At 42.0% G+C, this 26,713-nt stretch overlaps 3 protein-coding genes across 3 annotated transcripts; 2 read left to right on the plus strand and 1 right to left on the minus strand.

Moving 5' to 3' along the window:
* The first annotated feature begins 429 nt into the window (after positions 1 to 429).
* On the plus strand, positions 430 to 15,872 carry LOC129716779 (uncharacterized). The gene is made up of 7 exons (XM_055666617.1): positions 430 to 808; positions 1,337 to 1,547; positions 11,356 to 11,788; positions 11,845 to 12,090; positions 12,152 to 12,220; positions 12,705 to 13,872; positions 14,805 to 15,872. The coding sequence occupies exons 2-7, from the start codon at positions 1,470 to 1,472 to the stop codon at positions 14,977 to 14,979; spliced, it is 2,169 nt and encodes a 722-aa protein (XP_055522592.1). The 5' UTR covers positions 430 to 808; positions 1,337 to 1,469; the 3' UTR covers positions 14,980 to 15,872.
* Positions 15,873 to 22,200: 6,328 nt separating this feature from the next.
* On the minus strand, positions 22,201 to 24,101 carry LOC129717829 (60S ribosomal protein L4). The gene is made up of 3 exons (XM_055668011.1): positions 23,975 to 24,101; positions 23,231 to 23,657; positions 22,201 to 23,172 (listed from the first exon to the last, which is right to left on the minus strand). The coding sequence occupies exons 1-3, from the start codon at positions 23,975 to 23,977 to the stop codon at positions 22,328 to 22,330; spliced, it is 1,275 nt and encodes a 424-aa protein (XP_055523986.1). The 5' UTR covers positions 23,978 to 24,101; the 3' UTR covers positions 22,201 to 22,327.
* Positions 24,102 to 24,205: 104 nt separating this feature from the next.
* On the plus strand, positions 24,206 to 25,291 carry LOC129732125 (pre-mRNA-splicing factor SPF27). Its single transcript, XM_055692663.1, has 2 exons — positions 24,206 to 24,379; positions 24,658 to 25,291. The coding sequence occupies exons 1-2, from the start codon at positions 24,305 to 24,307 to the stop codon at positions 25,240 to 25,242; spliced, it is 660 nt and encodes a 219-aa protein (XP_055548638.1). The 5' UTR covers positions 24,206 to 24,304; the 3' UTR covers positions 25,243 to 25,291.
* Positions 25,292 to 26,713: the final 1,422 nt, after the last annotated feature.

Consider the following 26,713-nt stretch of genomic DNA (forward strand, 5'->3'; position numbering starts at 1 on the left):
AGCTGTTCTTGTTCAGCTTCATTCTCAGACGATAGATGTCGTGGCACGAACCTTCTCGGGTTCCAGTTGGATTTTTCTTCTCACTGTTCATTCTTATCGCGCAGAAACGTCAAACTACACTGATGGCAAATGAGAAAATACATTCTCACCTCACCCACCACCCCACTCAGTTGAAATGAGAAACCAACGTGAGTCTTCGGTCTGACAATAGCATCAGTAGAACAGCACATCTGCGACGACGGACGGTAGGGCAAAAGCAACAGCAACACAGCGCGGCGACTTCAATCAATAGCAGACCAGAACTAGCGGGACTCGGTTGAGTCGGTCGGGTGCGGAAACTGGAAACACTCGTTCATTGCGTATGCTGCTCGCTCTGCTGCATATGTGTGTGTAGATTGTTTACCCCAGAAAGTCACTAGTATCTAGTCCCTTCCGTCGGAAGCAACAACAGCCAAGTGAATCCGTACTATTGTGCAATAGAAATTGTGTGTGCCGTGCTAATCCCGAAGCAAAACCTGCTGTTGTGTGAAACAAAAGTTGTGACCTCAAATAGTCAATCCTCGAATCCTCTTCGAGACGGCGTGTTGTTTTTCTGTGCGCTTATTGGGAGGAAAATCAATGCACTATCGTTTTTTCTAACACACGAAAATGGCGTCGCGGCGTCCGCGCGGATTTTGTTCTTCCACTGTTGCTGTTGCTGACCCGGACTTAGAACAGGCGTTTGACGGGCAGCATTAGTAAACGGGACCAACCAAAAATCAAAAAGCTTCTACAGACATTTTGGTTCTGGAAGTTGCCCGTAGACAACGTGAGTCCCAATATGCTTCGCTCTTCCCCCTGGGGGGAAGTAATTGAATGGAGGCGATACAAAAATCGATAATTTTGTGTGCTCGTTTCGCAATCGCCTCCACCTCGAAAAACACTACATCGTGTATAGAGTAGAGGGCGATGTGCCAAGGGATCTTTGAACTTTCGGGTGCTCGTTTGACCTCATGCCGAGCGAAGAACAGCGATAGCGGTGTTGTGTTGCCTGCTGTACTTATGCGCTGTACTATGACAGTATCGTCACAAAAGTGTAATTCGGTTATAGGTTAGAGACGATAGGGGGAGAACGATTGCAGTTGTATAGGGTCCTTCATCGATTCAACCCATCAGCAATAATCGCCCTGTAGCGCAGTGGGTGTAAGGTGGAAGCGACTGAGCGGGGAGTGGGAAGATATCGATTTTTTGTTCGCTTGCATGTATTAACTCGTTGACCACAGGGGCGAGAAGAGCCCTCGTGACTAATCGGAACCTGTGCCGTGTATCTGTATTGTTATTATTTTTTTGCTTCTAGTGTCGATGTGAGCGAGCAAGTATACGCAACACACGAATCAAAACCAAAGTTGTCCTTCAAGAGTCTCAAGTAGCTCAAGGTAGTTCGCTTTTGGAAAGCAGATTAGTGCTTAGGAAGATACAAGACGACGACGATGAGTTCCGGACAGTCCCAGCAATTTTGCGTACGATGGAACAGTCACCTTGGCAGCATTGGGGCAGCGTTTCCACAGGTAAGTTCACTAAAAACTCTATAGAAAATCTCTGTGGATGGAATCGTGCTAGTGATTCTGTGCAAGCAGCGAAGGGTACCTCATTCTGATCGTTCTACACCGTGCACCCCTTATCAGCTACAGTTGTGGACGAAAGAATGCACACAAACACAAAGTGTACTAGTTAAGAGTTTCGTTTGTTTGTAGGGGTTCCCGTTCCGATTGTATTACACAACGACATAGGGCGCACGAAAATGTAGGAAAGAAGGGTCCCAAAGATTTAAATACCCTCCGCAGAGCCGTTCGGTTGTCTCTCGCTCCGTGTTATCCCGTGAGCCAATAAGTCCCTTCGCATATGGCACCACATCGAATGATAATAGTGCCGTATGCTGTCCTGGGTAGAAGCAGAGCGGGTGGGAAGAGAGCAAGCACGATGCCTGCCAACAATGTCAGTGCTGCTAGACTGCAAGACGCACAATCGGTTGTGATTTTTTTGTCATGCTTTTTATGATTACGCAAAATGGTACGGGCATGGTATTCGTGATTGAAACTGAGGATGAAATTTTACCAAGAATTTACAAATCTGAAAAAAGGGTTAGAGACAATGACGTGTTTTCGCTTTTTATCTGTTTTTTTTTTTCAAGATATTTTATTTTATTTTCAGTGTTATTTACTTTATTTCAACTGATTTTAGTTCAAACTATGAACCAGATTTTTTTATAGCAATTCAGGACCCTAAGCATGAATTACATATTTTATATTAATCCAAAATACATATTGATATTATGAAACATTTCAGAGATTAATCGTTTGAAGTAGTTACCGTACATTAAGCCATATTAAGTTTAATGCCGATAAAAGATTGAAAATTTTATGGGAAATAACTTTACCGAAGACAGAATAAACCTATCTCTAATCCTAAAAAAGTTATCGCGATTTACTACATTGCAAAAGTTTAACAAAGTTTATTTAGAATAACCAACAATAATAACACTGGTCGATAAAAGCGAAAAGAAAATTACCCCCAAGCGAAAAAAAGCGGTTCCAAAATGATTAGAGTTTTTTAACTATTCCTACGAATTTTGGTATGCAGAAGTGCGTCAGAAGGCCGCATAGTAATTGTTCGCCGGGTTCGTTGCTTCTCGCTTACGGGAAAAATCATTTAAGTTTCTGAAAAAGTTATTCCTAATAGGGGCACAAAAATTCACACGAATGGTGAAAAGCTAAAATCATTCTTTTTTTCAGTTTGAGCGTAACCTGTATTTACTAATGTAATCAAATCAATTTTAATCATAAGCTGTGAATTAGGGTAATAAGTAACTATCTTTTGCGATGAATATTTGATGAATATCTTGCTTTTTACCACTTTACCACTTTGTATGGATCGATAACGGCGCCGCACAGTGCAACGTACCATGGACAAAAATCAAAAAAGTGGATTTCTCATTGAACCAACTCTATATGCTGATATGTTTTTTACATGTTTGAGACATACTGTAATGATATTATCAACCTCGTAAGTTCACCCATACGATTATGAAACGCATCTACTGTGAAGTGGTTTCAACTATCCAAGAGACACGTTATTTTTCAAAAAATTTCTTAGTTTTCAAATCAATTTTTCAATTTACTCTATATCTTTTCAAGTTAAAACCCAAATGGCAACGGTAGAGACATGTAACTACTACATTTTAAATGTTACTATTGAGACATAACGTAGCGCGTTTGGTTGTTAAAGGCTTCTTGGTCATGCTTCTTTATGCTTAGAGAAAAAAGACACTTTGATTTAAGATCGATCGTCAAAAAAGTACCCCGAATCACTTCTCCGAATTTCACTTTTTGCCCTTATTTGGATTATCCTTCAAACTTTGGAAGTGATTGCCATTGCTCAAGTTTGCTCTTTCAACCGGAATTCGCGTTTTCGAATGATACCTCTAAAACCAAGAGTTAGTCATTTATCGTACATCTGACCCTTATTTTCAGGTATATGTGTAAAACACATAAAAGATTCCTGGATTAATGATGTCTAAATGATTTGCAGCAGTAAACCGGATATAAACATTATTAAAAAGGAAATAAATGAAAACAATAATGAATACTAAATGTGATGGCGTTTAGGTCACTATTTTATCGCTCAAAAATTATTTGAATATGCTTTTCAAGCCTGTTATCTCGAAATGGATAATATTCTTGAAAAATTATCATTTTATGCTTCTGTACAAAAAATGGCGTTTGAGACATTTTTGCGATTACGTATTTGATATCCGCCAATTATGCAAATAGTAGCTTTCATCGATAGTAAACATATTTTGTGATACACCAATTGAAAACAAGTACTAGAATGGCTGTTTTACTTTTTGTTCCTCGTTCCCATACATTCTGTGCGCCGGCCACGTCGTTAGGGTAGGAAACGATGTTGTAAGAAAGGAGGTGTAACAGTCGCTGTTGTCGGAGACCAAGTTCACCTTTGCATTTCCACGACTGCGACGGAAAGGCAGGGTTTTATCACCGTAGTATGTGACTGAGTCGAACAATGAGTATCGTTTTCGTCAGATCTGCGGGCCTATACGAGCCATACGCGCGAATACAATTCAGCACCAGAAACCGATCACGCCTATTCTCTCTTTGTTTTCGATGCGAGTGTTGCTTGTTAAAAAACAGACAAACAGACGTGCCACTCCGAACAAAATTCTAAGAAAATTATGGTTCCTACTCACTTGTACGTAATTTGCAGCCTTTCTACTGTTTTGGCAGCACGGTGTGCGTCAACTGATTTTAAAGGAAAAAGCACATCAGCGCCACCACCGCTGCGACGGGAGTATTCCGCTAAACTGAATCTCATTTGAATCGACCGCTATTTTGATCCACGAAAATAAATTTCTTGGTACGTCTGTTTGTCTGTGGTAAGACGTCCGAAAAATACTGATAGGGGCTGATAGGTTATTCTTAAAGAAAACAAAGTTATAGACCATTTTACGTAACGTTTCTGCACTCAATTCATGAATGAAATTTTGACAGAAAGCTCGGAACCGCTGACATAACCAAGAGGATGGCAGCCCTATCTGAACTCTACTCGTTTGACAGTAGGCAACATATCGGGGCTTTATTTAAAAATAAAGCCCAGAGGCAGGCGCCCAGCAAAAGTTCCATATACTTATCACTTTAGTCGGGAAGACTCTTCACTCATTCAACATAGAAGGGGATAGCATGTTGCCATCCCCCTGGACATAACGCACGTAAAAGCAGCATCAATATCAGCAGGATCCGTGTCACCTGTCAGTTCGTAAAATTGTCTATAGCAGGGGGGATTTACTGCTGTCACATGCATATATGTGTGCGTTATCAATTCTGGACCATGAAGTTTGTTGGTCCATGACGTTTGATAGATTACCTGTGTGGCAATGAAACTTCATCACTTTTAGCCAAATACAGGTTGCTGCCACAAAATTTCACTACGCAACGCATTAATAATAAAAGTTTTTCGCGATTTCTCGAGTTTTATTAGAAAAGAACGTTACAATTCTACTAAATTTAGCTTCGATCAAAACGACAAAAACCAAAACAACCGGACGCCTTGTTGCCAAATATGTTGGTTACGGTTACACGATATTTAACAGATAGATTCAGGGGGGATCTATCTGTCAAACATCATGTAACCACCATATTCGGCAACATGGCGTTTGTTTTGGTTTTTGTTCTGTTTGGTCATGAAATTGATCGGTGCGAAATATTATAGAATTGGAACATTTTTTTATCAAAACTCGAGAACCGCGAAAAACTTTAATGAATTTGTTGTGTAGTGACTTTTTCCCCCATTATTGTTCCTAGTTACAAACATCGCGGACCAACAAACGTCATGGACCAAAGTTGATCTGCGATAACGCACACATATATGAAATTTGACAGCAGTGAATCCCCTCTGGATAGATTCTCCCTGGTCTATAGACCTTTTTACGTACGAATGTGTTAGTGCCATTAGTTGAGGAAAGTATTTACAAATAGCTGTTTTGTTTGCAATGCTATGTTTTTAGTAGCTGGACAAATATTCAGTTGAACACTCACTATGTGTTTTAAACTTGTTTCTGAATAAATGTTTTCATTCGTGATCGGAAATCGGAAGAAGCTGCTGAACAAAATCGACCAAAAATGGTAAAAAGTGATAAAAGTCGAAGCAACGAGATGCGATGATTTACAGTTTGGAGGAAACAAGAGCAACTTTACACGGGTTTACACGTTTACTAGTGTGCGTAGGTGAAAAGTCACTTATCTCTATAGGAATCTAGGAAAAAATATTTTTTTTTGGCAGGAAGTGTTGCCAGGTAGATTATCTTTGTACTAAGAAACCAAATTTGCGTTTTTCGACAAATCACGCGTAATTTTTCAACAGGACCTAAGTAACAATGAGAGATTATCTCCTCTCTCACTTTGTTTCGTTAATTACGTCGTCATTTTAAATATTTTACAAGCTTTCTTCCCCTTAATCGAGAGATTGTAATACTGTCTTGCTTACTATGCATTAAGTGTTATGAAATATGGAAAATATAACATAGTTATTGATCAAAGAGAAAGTAAACAAAGAGAGTCTCTCAATGTTAGATAGGTCCTTTTGAAATGTTAGATAGGTCCTTTTGAAAAACTACGCGAGAAATGTAGCCATTTTCATTTTTAATTTGATAATTTCATCGTATTTCTCGAAAAATTTTACGTAAGAAACACTTATTACCCGGGCCAATCTCGAGATATAACATTTTTACGAAAATAGTTGTAAATTTCGTAATTATTTTTTTACAATTTATAAACATCAGACGCCCGAGAAATACTGATAGGTGATTTTTGAAGAAAACAAACCAAGGACCAAAAACGAAGCAACACCCGCAACTAACAGACATATCAAACACTGGTAAGAAGTGTTATGGTGAATAGTACCCGATACACTCTCAGGTGAGGAGTTTATAGCTAAGACCTATCGGTCCATAAAGCAGAAAATATTTTATCCAATAGACCATTTTACGAACTGACTGACAAGTGTCACGGAATCTGCTGATGTTGCTTTTACGTGCGTTATGTCAGTGATTCAGCGCTTCCTGTTCGTTCATGATTGAGTTGGGACGTCACGTAAAATGGTCTATACACCTCATTAGTTCACCAAGGTCTAAGTCTACGGGCCTGCGATAAAATCTGCGAGTCTCCGGATGAACGCGGATTTTCTGCGGACCACTAAATTATTATTATTGCGATCGTCATTTCACGTGCACATGCTTAGTTAGTTAGTCATGAAGAGTCGCGTACTTTTAAGATAGAGCAATTCAATTTATAAATATTTTCATGCCTTTTTGGCGAGCAATTGAATCGTATGTTGTCATATGATTACCAAGTCAATACCTAGAAACTGCTACGAATATATTTATTACTGCAAGGTGCTCCCTTACTTTTTCCTGGTGCTAGACACCCTGTGGTTGCATGATTGAACCATCAAAAAAATCAGTGAAATGATAAATCAATGAATAATTGTCCAGTTTGATTTACTGATTTCAAAGGGACTTTGACCCGAAAAACGGTCATTCGTTTCGGGTTATTCTGTGATCTATCGTTCATTCAAGCAGTTGTTCAAAATGTCAAATTTATCACCAAATGGAAGAAGTCTTCCGGCGATTGTGTACTGTACCTGAATACTGGTTCAACAAACACAAAAAAATCAGCATTTACAAAAATTTAATTAAATCATATCAATAAATCACTGAATCGAAAGTAAATGTTGGGGTTGGCAACACTGCCCCCTAAACGTGGCTGTTTCCGAGGGTTCGTGCTGTATGTGGGCCATACTGGTGCAGCGGCGCACGCGGCAGCAGCGGTGGCGGTCTTCGATAGCGAGAAGATTTGCCCTCCGCATCAATGAAACGAATTAGAAGGGGTTTCGGCTGTGGCGGAAGGGGATGATGCGGTGTTGCTGTAGCCCGCTAGTTAGCATCACTGTGGCAGCTCCGGTTTTTTTACGTGTTGGCCGAGCGCAGTTGTGTAGCAAACTGAGGGTCGTGATGACAATCTTGATGTTGATGATGATGATGTCGGTGACGAAGATGCGATGATAGTCAGGTTCAGCTTGAGGGCGTTGAGGGACAAACGATCGGTGTGATTGTGTTGAACATTCACCGAGGATGGTGACTTACGTGTATACAAATCGTCGCATTATGATGGGTGTAGGAAAAACGGGTCTGTATTCGTGGGTATCTGGTATGGGCTGATAATGCTTATGAGCTCTAGCGTGAGGGTCGCGGGAAACTTCCACTGGGTATTACATTTCCGTCTAATAGATTATTTTGATGCAGTCTTAAATGAAATTATTAGGTTTATTAGCACGGATTGAAACACTTGCAGAAAAAACGTTACACAAATATCGATGTGACCTTGTTTTTTTTAATTGATACATTAACGTGCACAATTTACAAGTGTTAAGTAGAATCCATCCTAAGCGTATTGCCGTCCTATGTTTACGTTTTGTACGTGTCACCTAAGAACATCCCACACGTGCGCTAGTGGCCATCATGGCTATGCGAAGCTCCATCATTCAAGTTGGTCTAGAAATGAAGCATCACTTATCGTATACCTCCGAGTGTGACATTATACACAAGCGCACACACAGACACACAGTACCTCAAACTGATACCCGAAGGGAGGCCTTATTGTGGATTTCGTAAAGGATAGACCTGTAATCGGCACTCTATATACCCTTTGGTTTGCTTAGCGAGGGCGTTAGTACGTGACATATCGGTTGCTAAATGGAGAAGCGTGTCTTTCCGGCCAGCTCTCCGCGATAAAATAAGTTCACAGCTATAGTACACATGTGTATTAATCGAAGAGGAAGGGAACCGAGTTTGTTTTATTAGCACGAGTCGTAGGAAGTCTTACAACTTCCTGTTTTAGACTTCCCTGGTCATTGGCACGGTTTCTTGTTCTTGCTGTTGTGGATTGATTTTTACCAGAAGTTTCCTGGAGAAATCCATTTAGTACATGCTTTGATGGTGTGGGTTTTGTTCATTTCAAAAATGTCAGGTATTAGATTACCATATATAAATTTCTGGTTTATAAAAGTGGTTATGCTACCAGAAAACAAAATTCGAAGTGACAAAAAAATCGTCACAAACCGGTGTTTGATTTCAAAATTTCATATTTCAGTCATTTCGAAATCGATGTCAAAACTGTGGATACCATTTAAAGCGACATGATTTTCATTATAGTAAAAAAGGTGATAAACATTTTGAAGATGTAAGTTCTCTGGTTCTCAACCACTTCTGTCTATACACCTACAATTTTACCATAAAAAGAGTGGCAATCATTGACCAAAAGCTGCCAGTCGTCGCTATTGTTTAGCGTAGGTTTCATTTTTCTTAAAATTTGTGCTATCCGATGATACTGGATGCTAACACATACTCTGGATCGAAATTTTGAGAAAATTTTGGAATTATGAGGAATTATTGAAAGTCGCCCAGTTAACATGGACGGAATAAGTCGACTTCAAATGTAATTTGTTCGTGTGCAGGATAAAATTCATTATCTCTCAGCTGGTCTTCAGTAAAGTGACCCAGATAGTTAGAGCTCAAACGCAGGATACCAATTAAGCTGTCGGAGGGGGATGTTTTGATTTTAGTGATTCTTTCTGTGAGCGACGATGGTTGTTCTACATTTACGAGCGAAAGCCTACTGTGACGCATGCTAAGGAATCGGAATCAAATGAAAATGTTGACCGTTTACAAGCCTGGTTGGAAGCAACATTTTGAAGTGATGTTGAACGGCGAGGAAGGTAGAAGAGTCGTCGAGGGAAACAGGATAGAAATCCAATGCGGTTTTCGAGCGAGACGATCTACAACGGACCAGATGTTCACCTTGAGACAGATCCTCGACGAGCTTCGAGAACACATTTTGCAGACACACCATCTGTTAATAGACTTGAAGGGGGCGTACGATACAGTGAAACCCAACGAGCTGCGGTAAATTATACAAGGTGTCCCAACAAAACTAATTACACTGTTACGTGCGCTGCTTGACGGTTTCACATTAAGCGTCAAGACAGCGAGCGAATTTTCGGACGCGTTTGTGGCGAGGTGACGGGCTCTCTAACTTGCTGTTCAACATAGATTCAGAAGATGCAAGACGAAGGACAGGTGTGCAGAGGACCGGCACCATCATCACGAAGTCTCACATGCTTCTGGGCTTCGCGGACGACGTTGATATAATTGGTGTTAACCGTAGAGCGGTTGAGGAGGCCTACACGTCTGTTAGAAGAAAAGCCTTTAGAATTGGACTCACCATAAACACTGCCGAAATGAACTACTTGATGGCTGGCAGAGAGCGTGGTAGTTCTGCGTCTGTTGGTGCTGCTGTGGAGATGGATGGGGATGCTTTGAAGTAGTCGACGAATTTGTGACATGTGACAACGAGGTGAGCACCGAGGGGAAGCGACGGATTGTGGCAGCGAATAGGGCTTATTACATATTGCGTAGCCAGCTTAGGTCCCGTAGCCTATCGTGAGAAATTCGCGCTCTATAGGACTCTGATCCTCCCAGTGGTGCTCTACGGACACGCACGGATGACGGAGGAGCCACCAGCAAAGATTATATTTAGCAAAGAACCGGATAGAGGCCGACAACTTCGAGGCAGATCTCGCACGCGTTGGATGTGTGCTGTCGACGAGGATGCCAAAGCAGCGGAAGTAAGGGGAGACTGGGAAGGAGCAGCCCAAGACCGAGTTTTGTGGAGGCGTATTTTGGATTCGGCATAGGATCTCAACGATCTGTCGCCATAAAAGTGAGTAAAAGTAAGTGTGTTTCGGCCCGATCACCTGCCTGTATATCGCCTCCCGTCCTACTTGAACATTCATATCACCGATGACGATATCATAATCCCGTTTCAGACAGCTATCACACATCTGCTCCAACTGCGCTTCTTCCTCGTCGTTGAGTCTTCTTTCGTGTGAGCAGTGCACGTTGATGATGCTGTAGTAAATGAACCGAGTAGTAAATTCTCAAAAAAGTAAATTCTCAAAAAACACATCCTCGCGCTGATCGGGTGCCACAGCTTTAGTTAAAGGTAGCCTCTCGATGTCTGCTTTTCCGTACATTCTATCCCAACTAGCAAAGTTCTTGCAGCGCTAAGATTTCGAAATTGCGTAGATTGGATGCAATATATATGGTCCTGTCGCAGCCGTGAAAGCACAACGCTCTGCAGTTCGCCAAGGTCTTTGCCGATTTTTCGATCCGTATTTAATTCTTCGATATTTGCAACGTTTAGTGTTTTGCGGGCGGCTTGTTGGGCCTTCCCTAACCCCCTGTCTCGCCGCAAGACAATCGTGTCGGCTCCGTTTAGCGTCCCACACTGACACCAGGACGATGGTCAGCAGCTCCTGACACGAAGATCTGACGCACCAATCTCTTAGCTACTGTCGGATAACAAGATTGCCCAGGTTACGCCAACCAGTTGTGTCCATGTTTCAGTTGGCAGTCAATTGTGATCGAATGACTCTACTGAACTGTCCCAACTGAAGATAACTTTTTCAGAGACTTAAATAAGTTTTCCCATTGGCCAACTTAGAAGCGGCGAGCCCGGCAAGCAATTATTTTGTACTTCTGCATACATTTAGGGCATCAAAATTCACAGAAATGGTTAAAAAGATATATTCATCTAGGATAACTATTTTGAGCTACGGGACATCATTTTTTCCGATTTTGTTAACCAGTGTAGCGTGAAACATAATTTGATTGAACTCCAATTTTCAAATTTTTTACACCAATTAGTACAGACCACATCTAACCATCTTTCTTTTTTCTTCTTGCAGCTGTTGGCTGGCCAACGATTTGTGGACGTGACGCTGGCCTGCGAGGGTCACCAAGTGCACTGCCACCGGCTGGTGCTGGCCGCTTGTTCGACCTTCTTCGAAAATCTGCTGGGCGAAAATCCGTGCAAGCACCCGATCATCATCCTGCCGCGGGAGATCAAACTTTGGGCCATCCAGGCGTTGGTCGATTTCATGTACAAAGGAGAAGTGAACGTATCTCAGGCCGGCCTGCCAGATCTGATGAAGTGCGCCGAAATTCTAAAAATTCGCGGACTGTGCGGCTCGGACGCGGCACTTAATCTCAATCACATCAACAGCCCCAGCAGCGGGGCCGGTGGTATTGGCAGCAGTAGTAATAGTGGTAGTACGGTGCCGGTTGGTACCGTGAGTCATCCGAACAGTTCGTCGAATCCATGTGGCCAAAGAGGCAGCAGTGAGTACATTGATCACGAAAATAAAATTACATTAGATGACGCTTAGTCGTTGCAGGTCCTCAACGTGTAGAGCACGGAAAATCACAGCAGAATAGTGCACTCAGTGGTACCAAAACAGGTGGTAATTTCCTGCACAGTCTCAGCCTGCAACCGGTAGCATCGTCGACGCCCGCAAAGGCATCTAGTCAGCAGCAACTGCAAGAGCAGGAGCCACAAAGCAGTCTTCAGCAGAGCGGCGATGATAGCGACAACGGAGGCAGCGGAAATGAAATGTGCATCAAAACGGAAGATCTGATCATAGGTAGCGATAGTTCGGTTAGAACCATACATAGGAATTAGATTATTTTTTTGATTCATTGTAGATGAAGACGCAGATAAAGGTGACGATGAAGATGATGTGGAAATGGAAGGAAACGACAAAAACCAAGCAGGTTAGTGATTATCTTAGGTATTTGTACCCAAAACCGGACAATGACCGACAAACTAAATCATAAAATAACTGACCCAAGCTTGTATCAGACGATCGTTTCCGAATTTATCAGAAACGCAACAAACTGTGTAGAATAATTAGATTATTTCGGAACCAATCGTCTGCACACAAAATAAAGCCCCTGTTTACATCAGTTAGGCAACAGTATTACTCGATACAGCCTAGATAAAAGAGGAACTCGTGAATCGATTCTAAAATAAAATTTCCTTCGGTATTAACTCACATGATAATCTGCGGGCACGAATTCGCTTATAGTAACGCCACGATGACGACGAGCGTGCGGTTGGTAGGAAGTTGTATAGCTTGTTTCCCTGTTGGCAACAATAACAGTTCAAAATAGGCCAAACACACTAAATCTCGGACGCGCGGTTGTCTAACTATTGTGCCCTTCTTTCTTTCTCTCGCCCTGTTCTGCCTCCCAATAGAGGACGACGATGCCATCGAAGATGAAGACATTGACGATTACATCGAAGATGTAGACCAGGAGCGTCTCGGGCCGCTCGACGAGCGAACGCAAGAGCGTCCCAGCAGTCGGACAAGTAATAGTAACAATGAATGCACGATCACCGTCACGGACGACAACAGCATTGAGTGTACTAGCTATCGCACTAATTCCAAACGAACATCTCAGACGAAACAAGTGACCTCCCTGTCGTCATCCTCCCCCTCTTCGCCTCCTCCTCCTCCGCCGTCGTCATCGTTGCTGTCGATACTAACGCGTGGCTCAATCCGGGTGAAATCGAACGAAAATCTCTTTGAAAACTATAAACAACAACAATATAAACCAAAGCAGGAGAAAGATCAACCACGAGAGCAAAGAATTACTAGGCAATCCGCGTCACGACAGCACTTTTTCGCGCCCTACGGTGTCGGTGGTAACGGTGGTGACGATGGTGATGGTGGTGGTGGTGGTTGTGGCTTAAGTGTTGACGGTGGGACTGATTCCGGTGTACCCGGTCTTCCCTCTTCTTTAGTGTACAATCGAAATACGATGGATATCTACGTGAAACCAAAGAGAGATGGCGGCGGTACCAGCACAGCCAGTAATCCGGATATATCGCTTGAAGAAGGTGGTAGCGAACCTTCCACCGATGGCTACGAAAACATCATTTGTTCACCCAACTTTCCCCAGCTCAGCGTCAGTGCGATGGGAAGCTATCAGGACGATGACTACGATGATGAGTTCGATATACAGATTCTGCCAGATGAGAACTCACTGACAAATGGCGAGAGCGATGGTGATGAGCTGAACTATAATCCTCCGCCGTTACTTCCATTCGGCAATTCCGAAACCAGCATCACACGTGTGCCATCCGCTGCTACCAAAGGATCGATGCGAACAAACGGTGGACCTGGAGGAGCCCTGCTTACGCCGCGCCGCTACAGCCGCCAATCTGGTGGACGAGGTGGTAGACTGCTGAGTCGATTGACCCGCGATGGTGGCGCGAGCAAAGGCTCCGTATCGAATGGGATCGCAATTCCACCGTCGGCCTTCGTACTGAGAAATCCACGGGGTAACCAGCCCCGGTCGTACAATACGGATGCCTTGTGGTCGGCCCTGATGGACGTCAAGGCGGGCGAGAGCATATACAGGTATGTGCGGTTATCGAAATGATGTGGTTCGTAAGGGATCGTATTTCTTAAACATTTCAGTACGTTCTGATTCGGTTTGATTCGTTCTGATTATTGTTTCTATGTTTTCATCCATCGGTTTAGTTTTAATGTCTGGTCTGATTCTGGAAATCTGTGTTTTGCTCTTCTATTTGTTCTCTCTGCCTCATAGAAGCAAAATTCCTAAAAGTCTCATAATAAAAATGGAGCTTATTCTTGTGTACAACTTTGAAGGCCATAGATTCACAATACTCTATGAGCTCATACCAATATGAGGGATATTTATTGGTACGGGAAATAGTTGAAAGTTCCTTCTATGTTTGGCTGCTCTGTAATTGCAGTTACTTTACTTAACGTTAACGGAGATCCGCAAAACTGCTACTAATGCAACGAACCGAAAGTTTGTAATACTTATAATATTTTCAAAAACCGCGAGGTTTAATGACGAAAAAATCAGGCGGAAATATGAAGAATAAAACTAGAAACCATCGAAATTACGTTTTGCCGCGGTCGCTCGACACTTTATTTTGTCGAACCCAAAATTATATTTCAAGCGTGTAATTTGAACATTTTGCTCAACAGCTCTCCTGAGGTTTTTCTTCTTTTTACAATAGTGAACACTTATACTTTAGCTTGATTTTACATTTTGTCTGATAACAATCGCTATCCTGAATTGTGGTCAAGTCCATAAGTCATAATTCATTATTCATGATTCAGATGAATGTAAAATTTGAAGAAACGAGTCTTGATTACATTACTGTTTAAGTTCCCATTTTCATACCGTATGTTATTTAGTACTTAACAAAAGCTCTCATAATTTCGTTACTTTGTTAACCTTACCTATTATTTCTTTCCGCATTTTCTTTTCATTCGATTTTTGCATTGTTTTCCGTCCCGGATGCATGCGCACACAGAGCCTCACAAATCCACAAAGTTCCTCGCAAGACGCTCCGCAACTGGATGAAACGGTGGGACATCAAGTCCGCCTACCCAATGCCCCGGCAGCTGAAGGAAGCCGCCGAGAAGAAGCGCATCATCAAAGAACTGACTGAACAGGCGCAACATCTGAGCGACGAGCCAACACAGTAGTACTAGCGTTACATTCGCCATAGTGATAGAGTGTGCGGAACCACTTCCGAATCGAAGAAAACGGCACCGGAAACCAATATACATATTTATATATTCATTTTATACAAACAAATGCAAAGAGAAAAATAGTCAGTTAGTCGGTTTGTTGATAGCAAACCGCTAGGGGAAGACAAAGTTAAGAACCCTATAAATAACAAAAAATATATATTTTCAGTTTTAGATGCTAAGATTCGAATACCATAGAGAGCGAGAAAGCGAAGATGTGCAAAACTTCCTTGAGAAAATGGAACGCAAAAAAGGTTCAAAGCAAAATCTAGTTCGGTAGCGTTAAGGTTATGTTTTTCGAAAACATATAAATGTAATCAATGAAAAAAATCTCTTAATTTTAGTTCTATTAGTTTACGTACACCACACCAATACACACATACACAAACACATTCATTGCGAGTGTGGGATTTGATTTCTCCCAAAGCAGCACTACCTTGGGTAACACTGATGTGTACTTTGGTGTCGCTAGATCGACGTACTTTCATATAGGATGTAGTAGACTCTATTTCTAGTCAAATGTTGCAAAACCAACACCACTAACATTTTCCCAAGGGCTTTATACGATTCTAGGTTAGTAAACGCTTTAGTCACGAGTACGATCGGTTGCAATGACCATTTTTTACCCTTTTTAAAATAGGATATATCTTCATACGATGTGTAATGTGTACGAATAAGTTTCGTTTCGGCACCACAACTTTCTATACTAGTAGGTACTTATTATAACTGTACGGAATCATGAAGAGTGCGAGCAGATTTTTATTTAATAATTTTATTTGAGCCAATCTAGTGTCGTTTCGTCACCAAAAAAAAATCGAGAGAAAGTCAATAAAGTGATTTCAACCAAACCAATCCTTTCGTTAATGAATTTGAAAAAGAAAAACTGATTTTTGGGTAAAAACAAAATCGCTGAGCAACCATTTCACCCGCAGAATTCGCCATGGCCAACGTAACTTGTGAGTATGACAGCGGTAGTTCCAACAACGTGAATCCGTTTGCCTCCGGTAGTTCTAGACAAGCACCAACAGACGCATCACCTGCGGGTCGACGAATTCGACGTTCCGAAGCTATTTTACGTCAAGCAGCCGAATGTGTCTCTCGCGGGGAAACGTTCCAGACGGTTAGCGACATGTTCAGTATACCGATCTCGACAATCAGGTATGACCGATGTTTTGTTCTCTAGTCGACACTCGATGACCAACATTTTTTTCTCGCCCTTAGATTCTATATGGCCCGCAAGGGAATTCTTCCGCGCAGGAAACGCGGACGAACGGCTATTTTGCCGTACGTGACGAACACCAGCAGTCAGATTCAGCCGCACCCACAGGCCACCTCCCTTATTCAACAGCTGCAGCAAGCTCCGTTAAATCAATTATCGCAAAATCGCAGTGATTCGGTTAGCCCCACGGAACCACCCTATCATTTTGCCAACTACAAACTACCGGAGCTGAGACCGAAACTAGTTTAATCGAACGACCCACCGAAAACAAGCTTTCAATGGAAACTCAGGATGGTTTCTCTCGGACGACGCCTCCAACACATAATATTCAAGCTAGTAAGTTATAGAGAGAGAGAAAACGCTCGTTGATCATGGAACGGTACAAAATAGAGCCTATAACCTGCTGAAATGTGTTGAAAATTTATTGAAAAAAAAAAACAATAAAATCATTCATAATCAGAAAGTTAGTCTTGCACATATTTTAGTCACAACATTTAGGTACATTTTCATATCATGGTAAAAGGCAATGCTCCGCAAACATATGTTTTTAATCCAGGTTATATTTGGTCAGATGTATTATTCTAATTGTAAAAGCGTGCAATAAAATTACACATCGTAAAGTATTATATGATAAAATAAACTGTACCTTACAGGTAACTTCATGTTCAATTGGCCATCTAGTCGTTACAGTAGAAGCTATAATATATTACTGTTAGGAAAAACGAATAACACCAAACGAATAAAATCGATGTAATCAATATTTAGTGGGTAAACGAAACTAAACGGCTATCACGAGTCCCGGCACAATGGTTTCATGTTTTACTTTCTTTACGTTATATCGGAAATGCCCAACTCCACAACCCAAAACAGATTTATTAAACCATCAATACCCTATATATTAGAGCTAGATAAGTAAGGATTTAAGGTTAACCAGAGTAGTGGTAGATTTGATAATTCTAAAACTTGTTTTTGTCAATTGTGTAATAAAAAATGCTTTATTTGACTTTGTTCCTATTTGCTTGGATGTCTTCAAGCCCCATAATCTTTCCCAATATCACATTATCCACACTCTATTCTACGGTGCTTCAAGGCACGTCAATCATGAAGAGTTAACCGTTTTGTACTCGATTCGTGTCACCGTTCACGGTTCCACATCGTGCGCCAAGGATAGCGGTCGCAAACAAAGCCTTCTACGGATTGCGTAACCAGCTGAGGTTCAGCAGCCTGTAAATCCGTACGAAACTGGTACTCTATAAAACGCTGATTCTCCTGGTGGCCGTCTGTGGCCAGGAAGCGTAGACTCTGCAAGAGGCTGATCAACGAGCTCTTGATGTTTTTGACCGTAGAATCTTGCGTCCAATCTCGGGTGGCAAACTAAAAAATGGTGTTTGGGGCTTACAAATCGGTGGATATACTTACTTTACTTTTATGGCGACAGATCGTTGAGATACTATGCTGAATCCAGAATACGCCTCCACAAAACTAAGTCTTGGGCTGCTCATACTCAGTCTCTCCTTACACCCGCTGCTCTGGCATCCTCGCCGACTGCACACATCCAGCGCGTGCAAGGTCTGCCTCGAAGTCGTCGGCCTCTATCCGGTTCTCTGATAAATATTATCTTTGCCGGTCGCTCATCCGCCATCCGTGATAGTGGCCAGCCCACTGTAACCTGCCGTGTTTCATGAGCATGACAATATCAGCGTGTTTGTATACTTCGTATGGCTCGTGATTTATGCGCCTGCGCCACACCCCATTTTCAAGTTGGCCTCCGAGTATTGTTCGCAGGATTTTACGCTCGAAAACCCTAAGCGTTCGTCCGTAGCATGCCACCGGGAGGATCAGAGTCCTATTGAGCGCAAATTTTGTACGGATCTGTAGACTACGTAATAAGTCCTATTTGTTCCTTCAGCAATCTGTCTCTTCACCTCGCGGCTCACCTCGTTTTCACATGTCATGAGAGTACCAAGATAAACAAAATCGTCGACCAGTAAGTAGTCGAAAGTATCCCCACAGACTAACAGACGTAACACTGGAACCTAGCTCCATCGCCACAAAAAACGATCATCTTAAATGTTCAATCGAATAACAATCATCGCGCAAAAACGTCGTCTGGAGCGCTGTCATGCAATCTCATACATATTTTGTAGTTCCCCATTTGACACATGCAGTAACGCTGGCGCTGATGTCGAAATACATGACGCAGCGCGAACACGACAGCAGGTGGTGCTAGTGTTACTAACGTAAAGTACTGGAATCATCCAAACGATGATTTTATTGAAAATTTGTTCGACGTGTTATGTCTGTTAGTCTGTGGTATCCCCATCCATCTCCGCGGCAACACTAACAACCGCAGAACTACCACGCTCTCTGCCAGTAATTATGTACTTCGTTTTGGAAGTGTTTATGGTGAGTCCAATTCTCGCAGCTTCCCTTCTGAGAGCCGTAAAGCCCTCCTCAACAGCTCTCCGGTTAACACCAATTATATCAATGTCGTCCGCGAAGCGGACTTCATTCGTGATCATGGTGCCAATCAGACGTACACCTACCCTTCGTATTGCACCTTCACATCGTCCAATGTTGATGGATCCACAGCTTGTCCGTCCTTCCCGATTTCTATCCTGTTCCCCTTGATTACTCTCCTACCTTCCTCACCGTTTGACACCACTTCAAAATGTTACTTCCAGCGCCTGGCCGCCTGCGATTTATCGGTAATCGGGTTCCTCTCCCGGTCATTACACATGCCAGGTACTGGCATGGTCGGGTTCCTGATTCCGTTAATCGTTCTATAGAAGCTCCTCGTGTCGTGACTGGTAAAGCAATTCTCCGCCTCCGCGAGGACGCGATCGTAGTATTTCTCCTGCATCTGACGCGTCACACGATTGGCTGCTACTAACGTGTTGGCGTAGACCCGGTTCTTCTCTCCCGTCGCATCTAGACACTCAGCACCGAACCACCCACTACGCGTGGTTCCCTTTGTCATGCCTATCACTTCTCGCGCTGTTTTGCTGACCGCATCACGGATGTGCTTCCACTGCTCGTTCAGGCCCATTCCAGCTGTTTTATAGATCCGTCTGTTAACTTTCCGAGTATACTCTGCAGCAACTCCTTCCGCTGATAACCTCTGGATGTTCAGACGTATCTTCCTGGACAGCCGGGCGCCAATTTTGCCAACCACGAGATAGTGATCCGAGTCGATGTTTGGGCCTCGAAAGAACCGCACCTCTATGACGTCTGAAAAGTGCCGGCCGTCGATCAATATGAAGTCGATCTGGGAGCAGGCCTCTCCATTGGAGTATGTCTCCAGGGGCATTTCCGAATGTTTAGACGTGCAAAATAGCTACAACAGATGGCCATTCTCCCGGCCGCGATGAAGTTCACTAACCTCAAGCCGTTGTCCCTCAAGCCGTAGTAGAGTGAAGCCCTACCTATAACGGGATGAAAAAACTCCTCTCGCCCGACATGTGCGTTCATATCTCCGATGATGATCTTTATGTCATGTTGTGGATACTCTCGATACGTTTCCACAAGGAGGTCATAGAACCTCCTCCTTTACGTCGTCCGTTTTATCGTTATCGTTTGTACACGTTGATAAGGCTGTAATTGAAGAATCTGCCCTTGATCCTCAATACGCATAGATGGTCATTAATAGGCCTCCACCTAACGTCCCGTTCCACTCTATCGCCGGCACTGTAGTAGATGTGGTACTCGAAAGAAGTGCCACTACACACACTTAACTGTGTGATGCTTTCTCGGTAAGTAAAATACCGAACTACTTGAAAATATTTTAGTTTACCGTTGTTCGGTAAAAAAATTACTGAGAAATCGAAAACTCAACGTGTTTACCGCAATATCGTAAATTGGTTTACCGAAAAATCCGTAAAACCGAAAACTTCCGAGTTCAGTAAACTAAAATACCGAATCTTGGAAACCTGACATTATTTAAACGAGATTTCGTCAAACAAAAACGCTCTTACCGAGATTCCTGAAAACTGAGCTGTCAGAATAACGCGTGTTTCAGGACACATACTAACAGTTTTTTCGTGTCCGGGTTTAGAAAAAAAGGAGCAGATTTTGCGGCTGATTATTATAATATAAAGAAATCTGCAATGATCTGATTAACTAAAATATTGAGTGAGTATACACTATTTCTTCTCAGAGCTTGTTTTTTTTGCTGCAAAGAAAATTCGAAGAAAACGATTAATTCTTTCTCCACTCAATTTCGCAGGTTATCAACTCTCTACGCAGGATGGAAGTTGCAGAGTGATAGATGTTTGTTTATTTCTTGGAAGCAATAAAACTCTCCAGTTTTTAACAATGCTGTATTTAATTGAATCAGTTGACTTAGTAACTAATAAATTAATATTTAATCATTTTAATCATATTCTGGGTTATCTACGTACCTCAGTGAATTTTACCGAAGTTCTCGTAATAATTTGACAGTTCAAATTCCAGAGTAGCTCGGCGAAACATTACAGAGAATCTCGTTAAAGTTTGACAGGTTTTTGAATTTTGCTTTTACAGAATCTCGGTGTTTTGATGTATTACCGAGATCTCAGCTGTTGGAATCTCGGTGATTTATTTTACCGTACTCGGTGATTATAGCTAAGTGTGCACTACTGTTTCTTTTAGCATGCTGCCTTACTAGGGCTGCAATGCCTAGTCTCGCGAAGTTCAGTTGTCCGCTCTGAATCAGACATCAGACCCCTAACCTGGAAAACAGATGCTCAGGCAAGCTGCTCTCCAAGGAGAACAACTCCTCCTTCCCTGTCAGCCAAGTACCACCAAGTTCCCACCGGTTCACCAATCTTCCCTTGGTTGTTCGTATCCCAGTCGGTACCACGTGAAGGTAGGAATAGGAGTTGCTGCCCTGACGCACTGATCAGCCGTTTACCAACCAGACATAACACTTTGAACAAATTTTCAATAAAATCATCGTTCGGTTGATATCAGATCTTTACGTTACTAACACTTGCACACTCTGTCGCCGTGTTCGCGTTGCGTCTTGTATTTTTCCGACATCAGCACTAGCGTACGCGCATGTGTCACATTGGGAACCACAAAAACTGTATTAGATTGCATGACAGCGCCCCAGACGGTGTTATCGCGCGATTACTGTTATTCGATTGGAAATTTGAAATGACCGTTTTATGTGGCGATGGAGCTAGGGCCTGTGTTACGTCTGTGCTTAAACTATATATTACACCGAAAATGGGTTTAATTTTCTCTTCAAAATAATGTTTTGTTGTTTTTTTAACTCTGGATTGAAAAATGTAAGACAAACTTTTACTTGAGACTGAAGTTGCAATTTTTTTCAATTTCAACATTTTTCAGAATAATCAAAATCTAATCATGCTATATGATTAAATAGTAATTTTGAATTATAGAACTCTTGGCGACTAACTTTCTAGACTGAAGTTGCAATTTTTTTCAATTTCAACATTTTTCAGAATAATCAAAATCTAATCATGCTATATGATTAAATAGTAATTTTGAATTATAGAACTCTTGGCGACTAACTTTCTAGATGCAACCGTTTTTTAAATATGTCGAAGTTTGAAAAACTTCAGTTTTTTTTACAAAAATCCACCTTTGTGGTTTAGATAACATAGATTTATTGAAAATTTACGATGAGTCTAACGTAATTCGTTCTTTGACAGCAAAGCGATTGGATGAAAAATTCAGAAGTTTTCGTCATCCTTCGAATTCTTTTAATCATGGCAATAAATCTCCGTAAACGTGAACATAATCTTAACTTCTGAATTATTCAACCAATCTCTTTTTTGCCATTTTCCCGATTGATTGTAAGTTGAAACCACGACTGAAGTCGCCTCTGATGCCGCGATTGACCCACTGCAAACAAGCGAAATAAAAAGGAAATCCTGACTGATACACTTAACAAATATGGAGCACGCAATTACCCACTTACAGAATTTGTTAAATAAGCAACTATCGCAATGTTCAGCATTTTCAGCGTTTATTCCCTTACATATAATTTTTTAAACAAGGAATATATTGAAAAAAAAAAAGCCATAGACTTTTTACTGCCAGTAGCCTAATGTGCCTTTCTCCCGTGTAGAAGCCAATCTACTTCTTGCTAGGCGCCGCTTTCTTGCCCTTTTTCGCTTCCTTGGCGGCTGCTTGCTTCTTCTTCGTCGCAGCCTTCTTAGCGGCATCCTTCTGGTCGCGCAGCTCCTTGTTCTTCTTCAGCTGGTTCTCGCGATTCTTCTCCGATGCAAGATACTTCAACGCGGTATTATTCTTGGACAGCTTGATTTTACGAGCCTTGCATGATGCGACGATGCGTTCGTATTTGCGCTTCTTAGCTGCTAGCAGAGCACGACGTTTGGTCACCTCGGCGTACGGGTTCAGTTTCACCATCTGTGCCGTGTTGGTCAACGGATTCAGACGACGTACATGACGGTGCACAGTCTTCTTGGCCGGCTTGAGGACCTTGCGAATTTCATCGCTCTTCAGCAGACGAGCCAAGTCGGTGTTGGACATGATTGGGTTTGGCAAATTGTAGTCCTTCTTAGTGGTAGACTTGGTCTTCCAGGTGCCATAGATGTTATTCAATTTGGCGAAGGCTGACTCAGTCCAAACGCACAAGCGACCAACATGGCCACCGGGAGCCAGTTTAAGCAGGTTCATTTTGCTCACCTTCATGGTATCGACTCCGGGAATGTTACGGAACGCCTTGCGCAAGCCTTCGTCCTTGGAGTAAATGATCAGCGGTCCACGGCGTTGGACGCGACGACGATTACGCATCTTACCACGACCGGCGCGTAGCCGCTGCGACTTGTACACCTTCTGTACATCGGCCCAAACCTTCGAGCGACGTAAGAAAACAACAGCTTGCTTAGTCTTCTGGAATTTCTGAATATCATCCGAGACGACCAGCGGTAATTCCGAGAGTCCATCAATAACGTGACCTAAAAGCGATCGCAGAATTAATGCACCGCTGAGAGTAGAGTTAACACTAAAATTTACCTCTGGACTGCACCAGAGCCGGAACACCCGAAGCAGCAATAGCAGAAACCAATGCATATCGCTTCAGATTCACGTTGATCTTGCGATGCCAACGACGCCAGGTTTTGGTCGGAGCGAACATGCGACCACCACGACACATGTTTCCGAAAGCACCCTGACCGGAACGATGAGTACCACCACCCCGGACACGGGGAATACGTGCCACAGCACGACCGGTACCCCAAGATTCGGCCGAGGTTTGATGACCGGCGGCTTCGCTCACGGCATACGGCTGACGCCTGTTACGGCGCATCAGCTGCGAAACCTCGCTCACCACATCGGGCCGAATTGGCGCCTTAAACACGTACGGCAACGAGAGGCTCTTATCCTTTAGGGCTTCATTCTTGTCAGAGTAAATGCTGACAAGCGGGCGAGATGCTGTCAGACTCTGGAAGTAGACAAATTCAGAACAAATTAGCATTAACGAAAATAAAGCTTAGTTTCATCACATTTTGCTCCAATCTGCTACGCAAACAGTGTTTCTTTTGCTTAGATAAATATTTCTCGACATTGGTTAAAGCACAAGTCACACCAGATATTTGTTTCCGTTCTGTCAAACACAAAATGCAATGTCAACACACGCTTCAGATGCGGTCTCCACGAGCGACATTCGTCATTTTAGCAAATTTTAGCCATCAAAGCGACAAACCAATAGAAAAACTTAACGACTAGCCGTTTTCCGAATAATTTCCTACGAATACTAACCATTTTCGTTTGCTATATCACTTGCAAAATTCAAATATAACCACGACTTCTACTCTTCAAAGCACGTCCGCCATGCCACGGAGGACCGAAAAAGAAATAGCGAAAGCGGAAACAGCCGAAAGATCCCATACGCTGTCACTGTCAAAAACCGGAAATTTCAGTTCATTGGCGAGTGCGAAAAAATTTCTGCTGCAGGGGCATAAGAAACGGTGTACTGTTGAATGTTTATTGTTTACAACTAAGAAAAGCGGCAGTCGAAAAATTTTCTGGACAATTGAAATTGTTTATAGTGTATAGACTAACACGAAATTCTAATTATTTTATGTTAGAATGGCTGGTGAAGTGCTCGTTGATGCTTTGCCGTACATAGATCTTGGATATGATGATCTTGGAGTGCGGGAAGCGGTAAGTTTATGGTTGGCTAATATTTGATATTCTGGTACAGTAGAGGAACATTTTTTCGACATTTCGCTAGATCAAATTCAATAAGCAGCCATCATTTTAAATGCTTTTTTGTTCAAAAATTGTTTTTAACTTAAGTTTTCTTGTTCAGAACTAAAACACATTATTAGGTTAATAGAGCAAAACAGTTAATTTGAGTCATCCAAGCTACAAACTTTTACTGTCCAACAACAAAGTAAATTTTACAATCACAACTATTTCAATCTGATTCCTTCGCTCAGGCAATCGCGATGGTTGAGGAGGAATGCCGTCGATATCGACCAACAAAAAACTATCTAGAACATCTGCCCACGCCTAGTACATCTGCCTTCGAGACGGATCTAATGACAGCCGAGTTCGATCGAATTCAGAACCGACTACCGATGGAATCGCTCAGTATGAAACGTTACGAGCTTCCGCCACCACCGGCCGGTAAAATGTCAGAAGTGTCGGCTTGGATCGAAAGCGTCGACAACTCAATGGCCCAGCTTGAGCATCAGGCCGTACGGGCGATGAATTTGGACCTAATGATGGAGTACGGCTGCGAGATGTGGAAATCCTATCTAGAGGTGCTTACGGCGATGCAAGCGAAGGCTCAGGCGCGATTGGAAGCAATCAAAAAGGAAATTCAGGACGTCAACTGGAAGCGAAAATCGAAGCAAACGCAGGGTGGTGAAAAGTTACGCTCTCTCGAGGCACAGTGGGTCATGCTGGTGTCGAAAAACTACGAAATCGAGCAGGCCTGTGCTAAACTAGAAGAGAAAATTTATCAAAAGAAACTCGAAAAAGGTGTACTGCCGACTGTTGCGATTAATGGGGATGATTAGATGTAGTGTTTAAAATAAATGACTTCAATAAAAATAATTGCCTACACTCTCTCCTTGTTTTGATATCCAATTTTTTTGGTTTTCAATTAAATCCGACAGGACGTTAGGGGTCATCCACATACCACGTGGACAGATTTTCAACGATTTTGACCCCCCCCCCTCCTGCTCCGTGGACAACTGTCCATATAAATTCTAAAAAAATTGGACCGTGGACATTACGCAACCCCCCCGGGCTGTCCACGTGGTATGTGGATGGCCCCTTATGTACTAACAGACATAACACTTCGTATAAATTTTTCAATAAAATCATCGTTTGGATGATACCAGTACTTCACGATAGTAACATTTGGACACTCTGCTGTCGTGTTCGCGCTGCGTCTTGTAAACCGACAAACATACGTGCCACTCGATGACGATTCCATCGACCAGAAAAATAACGATAACTTCGAAATTTTGCTTAGTGGGCAATAATGCCGCTAGTGTATACACTGCCTTCAGAAACAACTCAAACAGTGATTTTATTCAAAGTGTGGTACCATTCGAGTAGTTCATGTTGTACCAACTTTTTTGGATGATTTCTTCCTGAGTGTTACGTATGTCTTATGTATGTGGTTCACCCATATACCAACTGTCATTGTAGCGATTTAGAGCGAATTTTTATTCTTCATTTAAAAATCGAAGGATAATGTTATAAAGTTTTAAAAAATCACGTTATGCTCAGAAAATTATACACTATGAAGCTTTATAAGAAATTTAAAAGTTCTTATTGAAGCTTTTCAGAGGTTCAACTGAAGGCCGTCTTGAAGCGGCACTGGGCACTAGAGGGTTAACCAATATTGTTTGTTATTATCGAAACATTTTTCATGATAAAAAAAAATTAACTGCACACTCAATCAGATAATAAATGTTCGGTAATTGTTATTACGATTTCGATCGGTAAGTTTGAGAAAATACAGAGAAGTTTGTAAAATTGATATAACTTTACATATTTTCTGTATTCAGCAAATGATTTTACTGAATACTGCTATATTTTCTACTGAAGTATACTAACTAACAAATCCCCCCGTTTGAAAAAAAAAACTGGCATGAAGGTTAATTGATTTTCACCTTGACAAATTCGGTGCGGCGAGCGTCGATTTTTGATTTTTTTTTATTATTATTAGGTAAATTTTTTTATAATATTTGAATAAAAATATTTTTTTATCAAAACAATGTTACATCATATTTCTGGTTTACTTAAATAATTAAAAGTGAACAAATAACAAACATCACAGATCTTTCGGTATTGTATTACACAACTTACAGATTGGATCGGTGGTTTTGGCAACTAATTGCATTTACCGTTTTCACAAATTAGGTTGGTAATAATGACAGAAAGCAACAAAAATTTGATTACTGATCGATCGGTAGTGGTTTATATTACCGAACGTTTTACCGAGCGCTCAGCTGTTGAAAAGTCGGTGAAAAAAAG

This window comes from Wyeomyia smithii, chromosome 1, assembly GCF_029784165.1.
Source record: "Wyeomyia smithii strain HCP4-BCI-WySm-NY-G18 chromosome 1, ASM2978416v1, whole genome shotgun sequence".
NCBI classification, from domain to species: Eukaryota; Metazoa; Arthropoda; class Insecta; order Diptera; family Culicidae; genus Wyeomyia; species Wyeomyia smithii.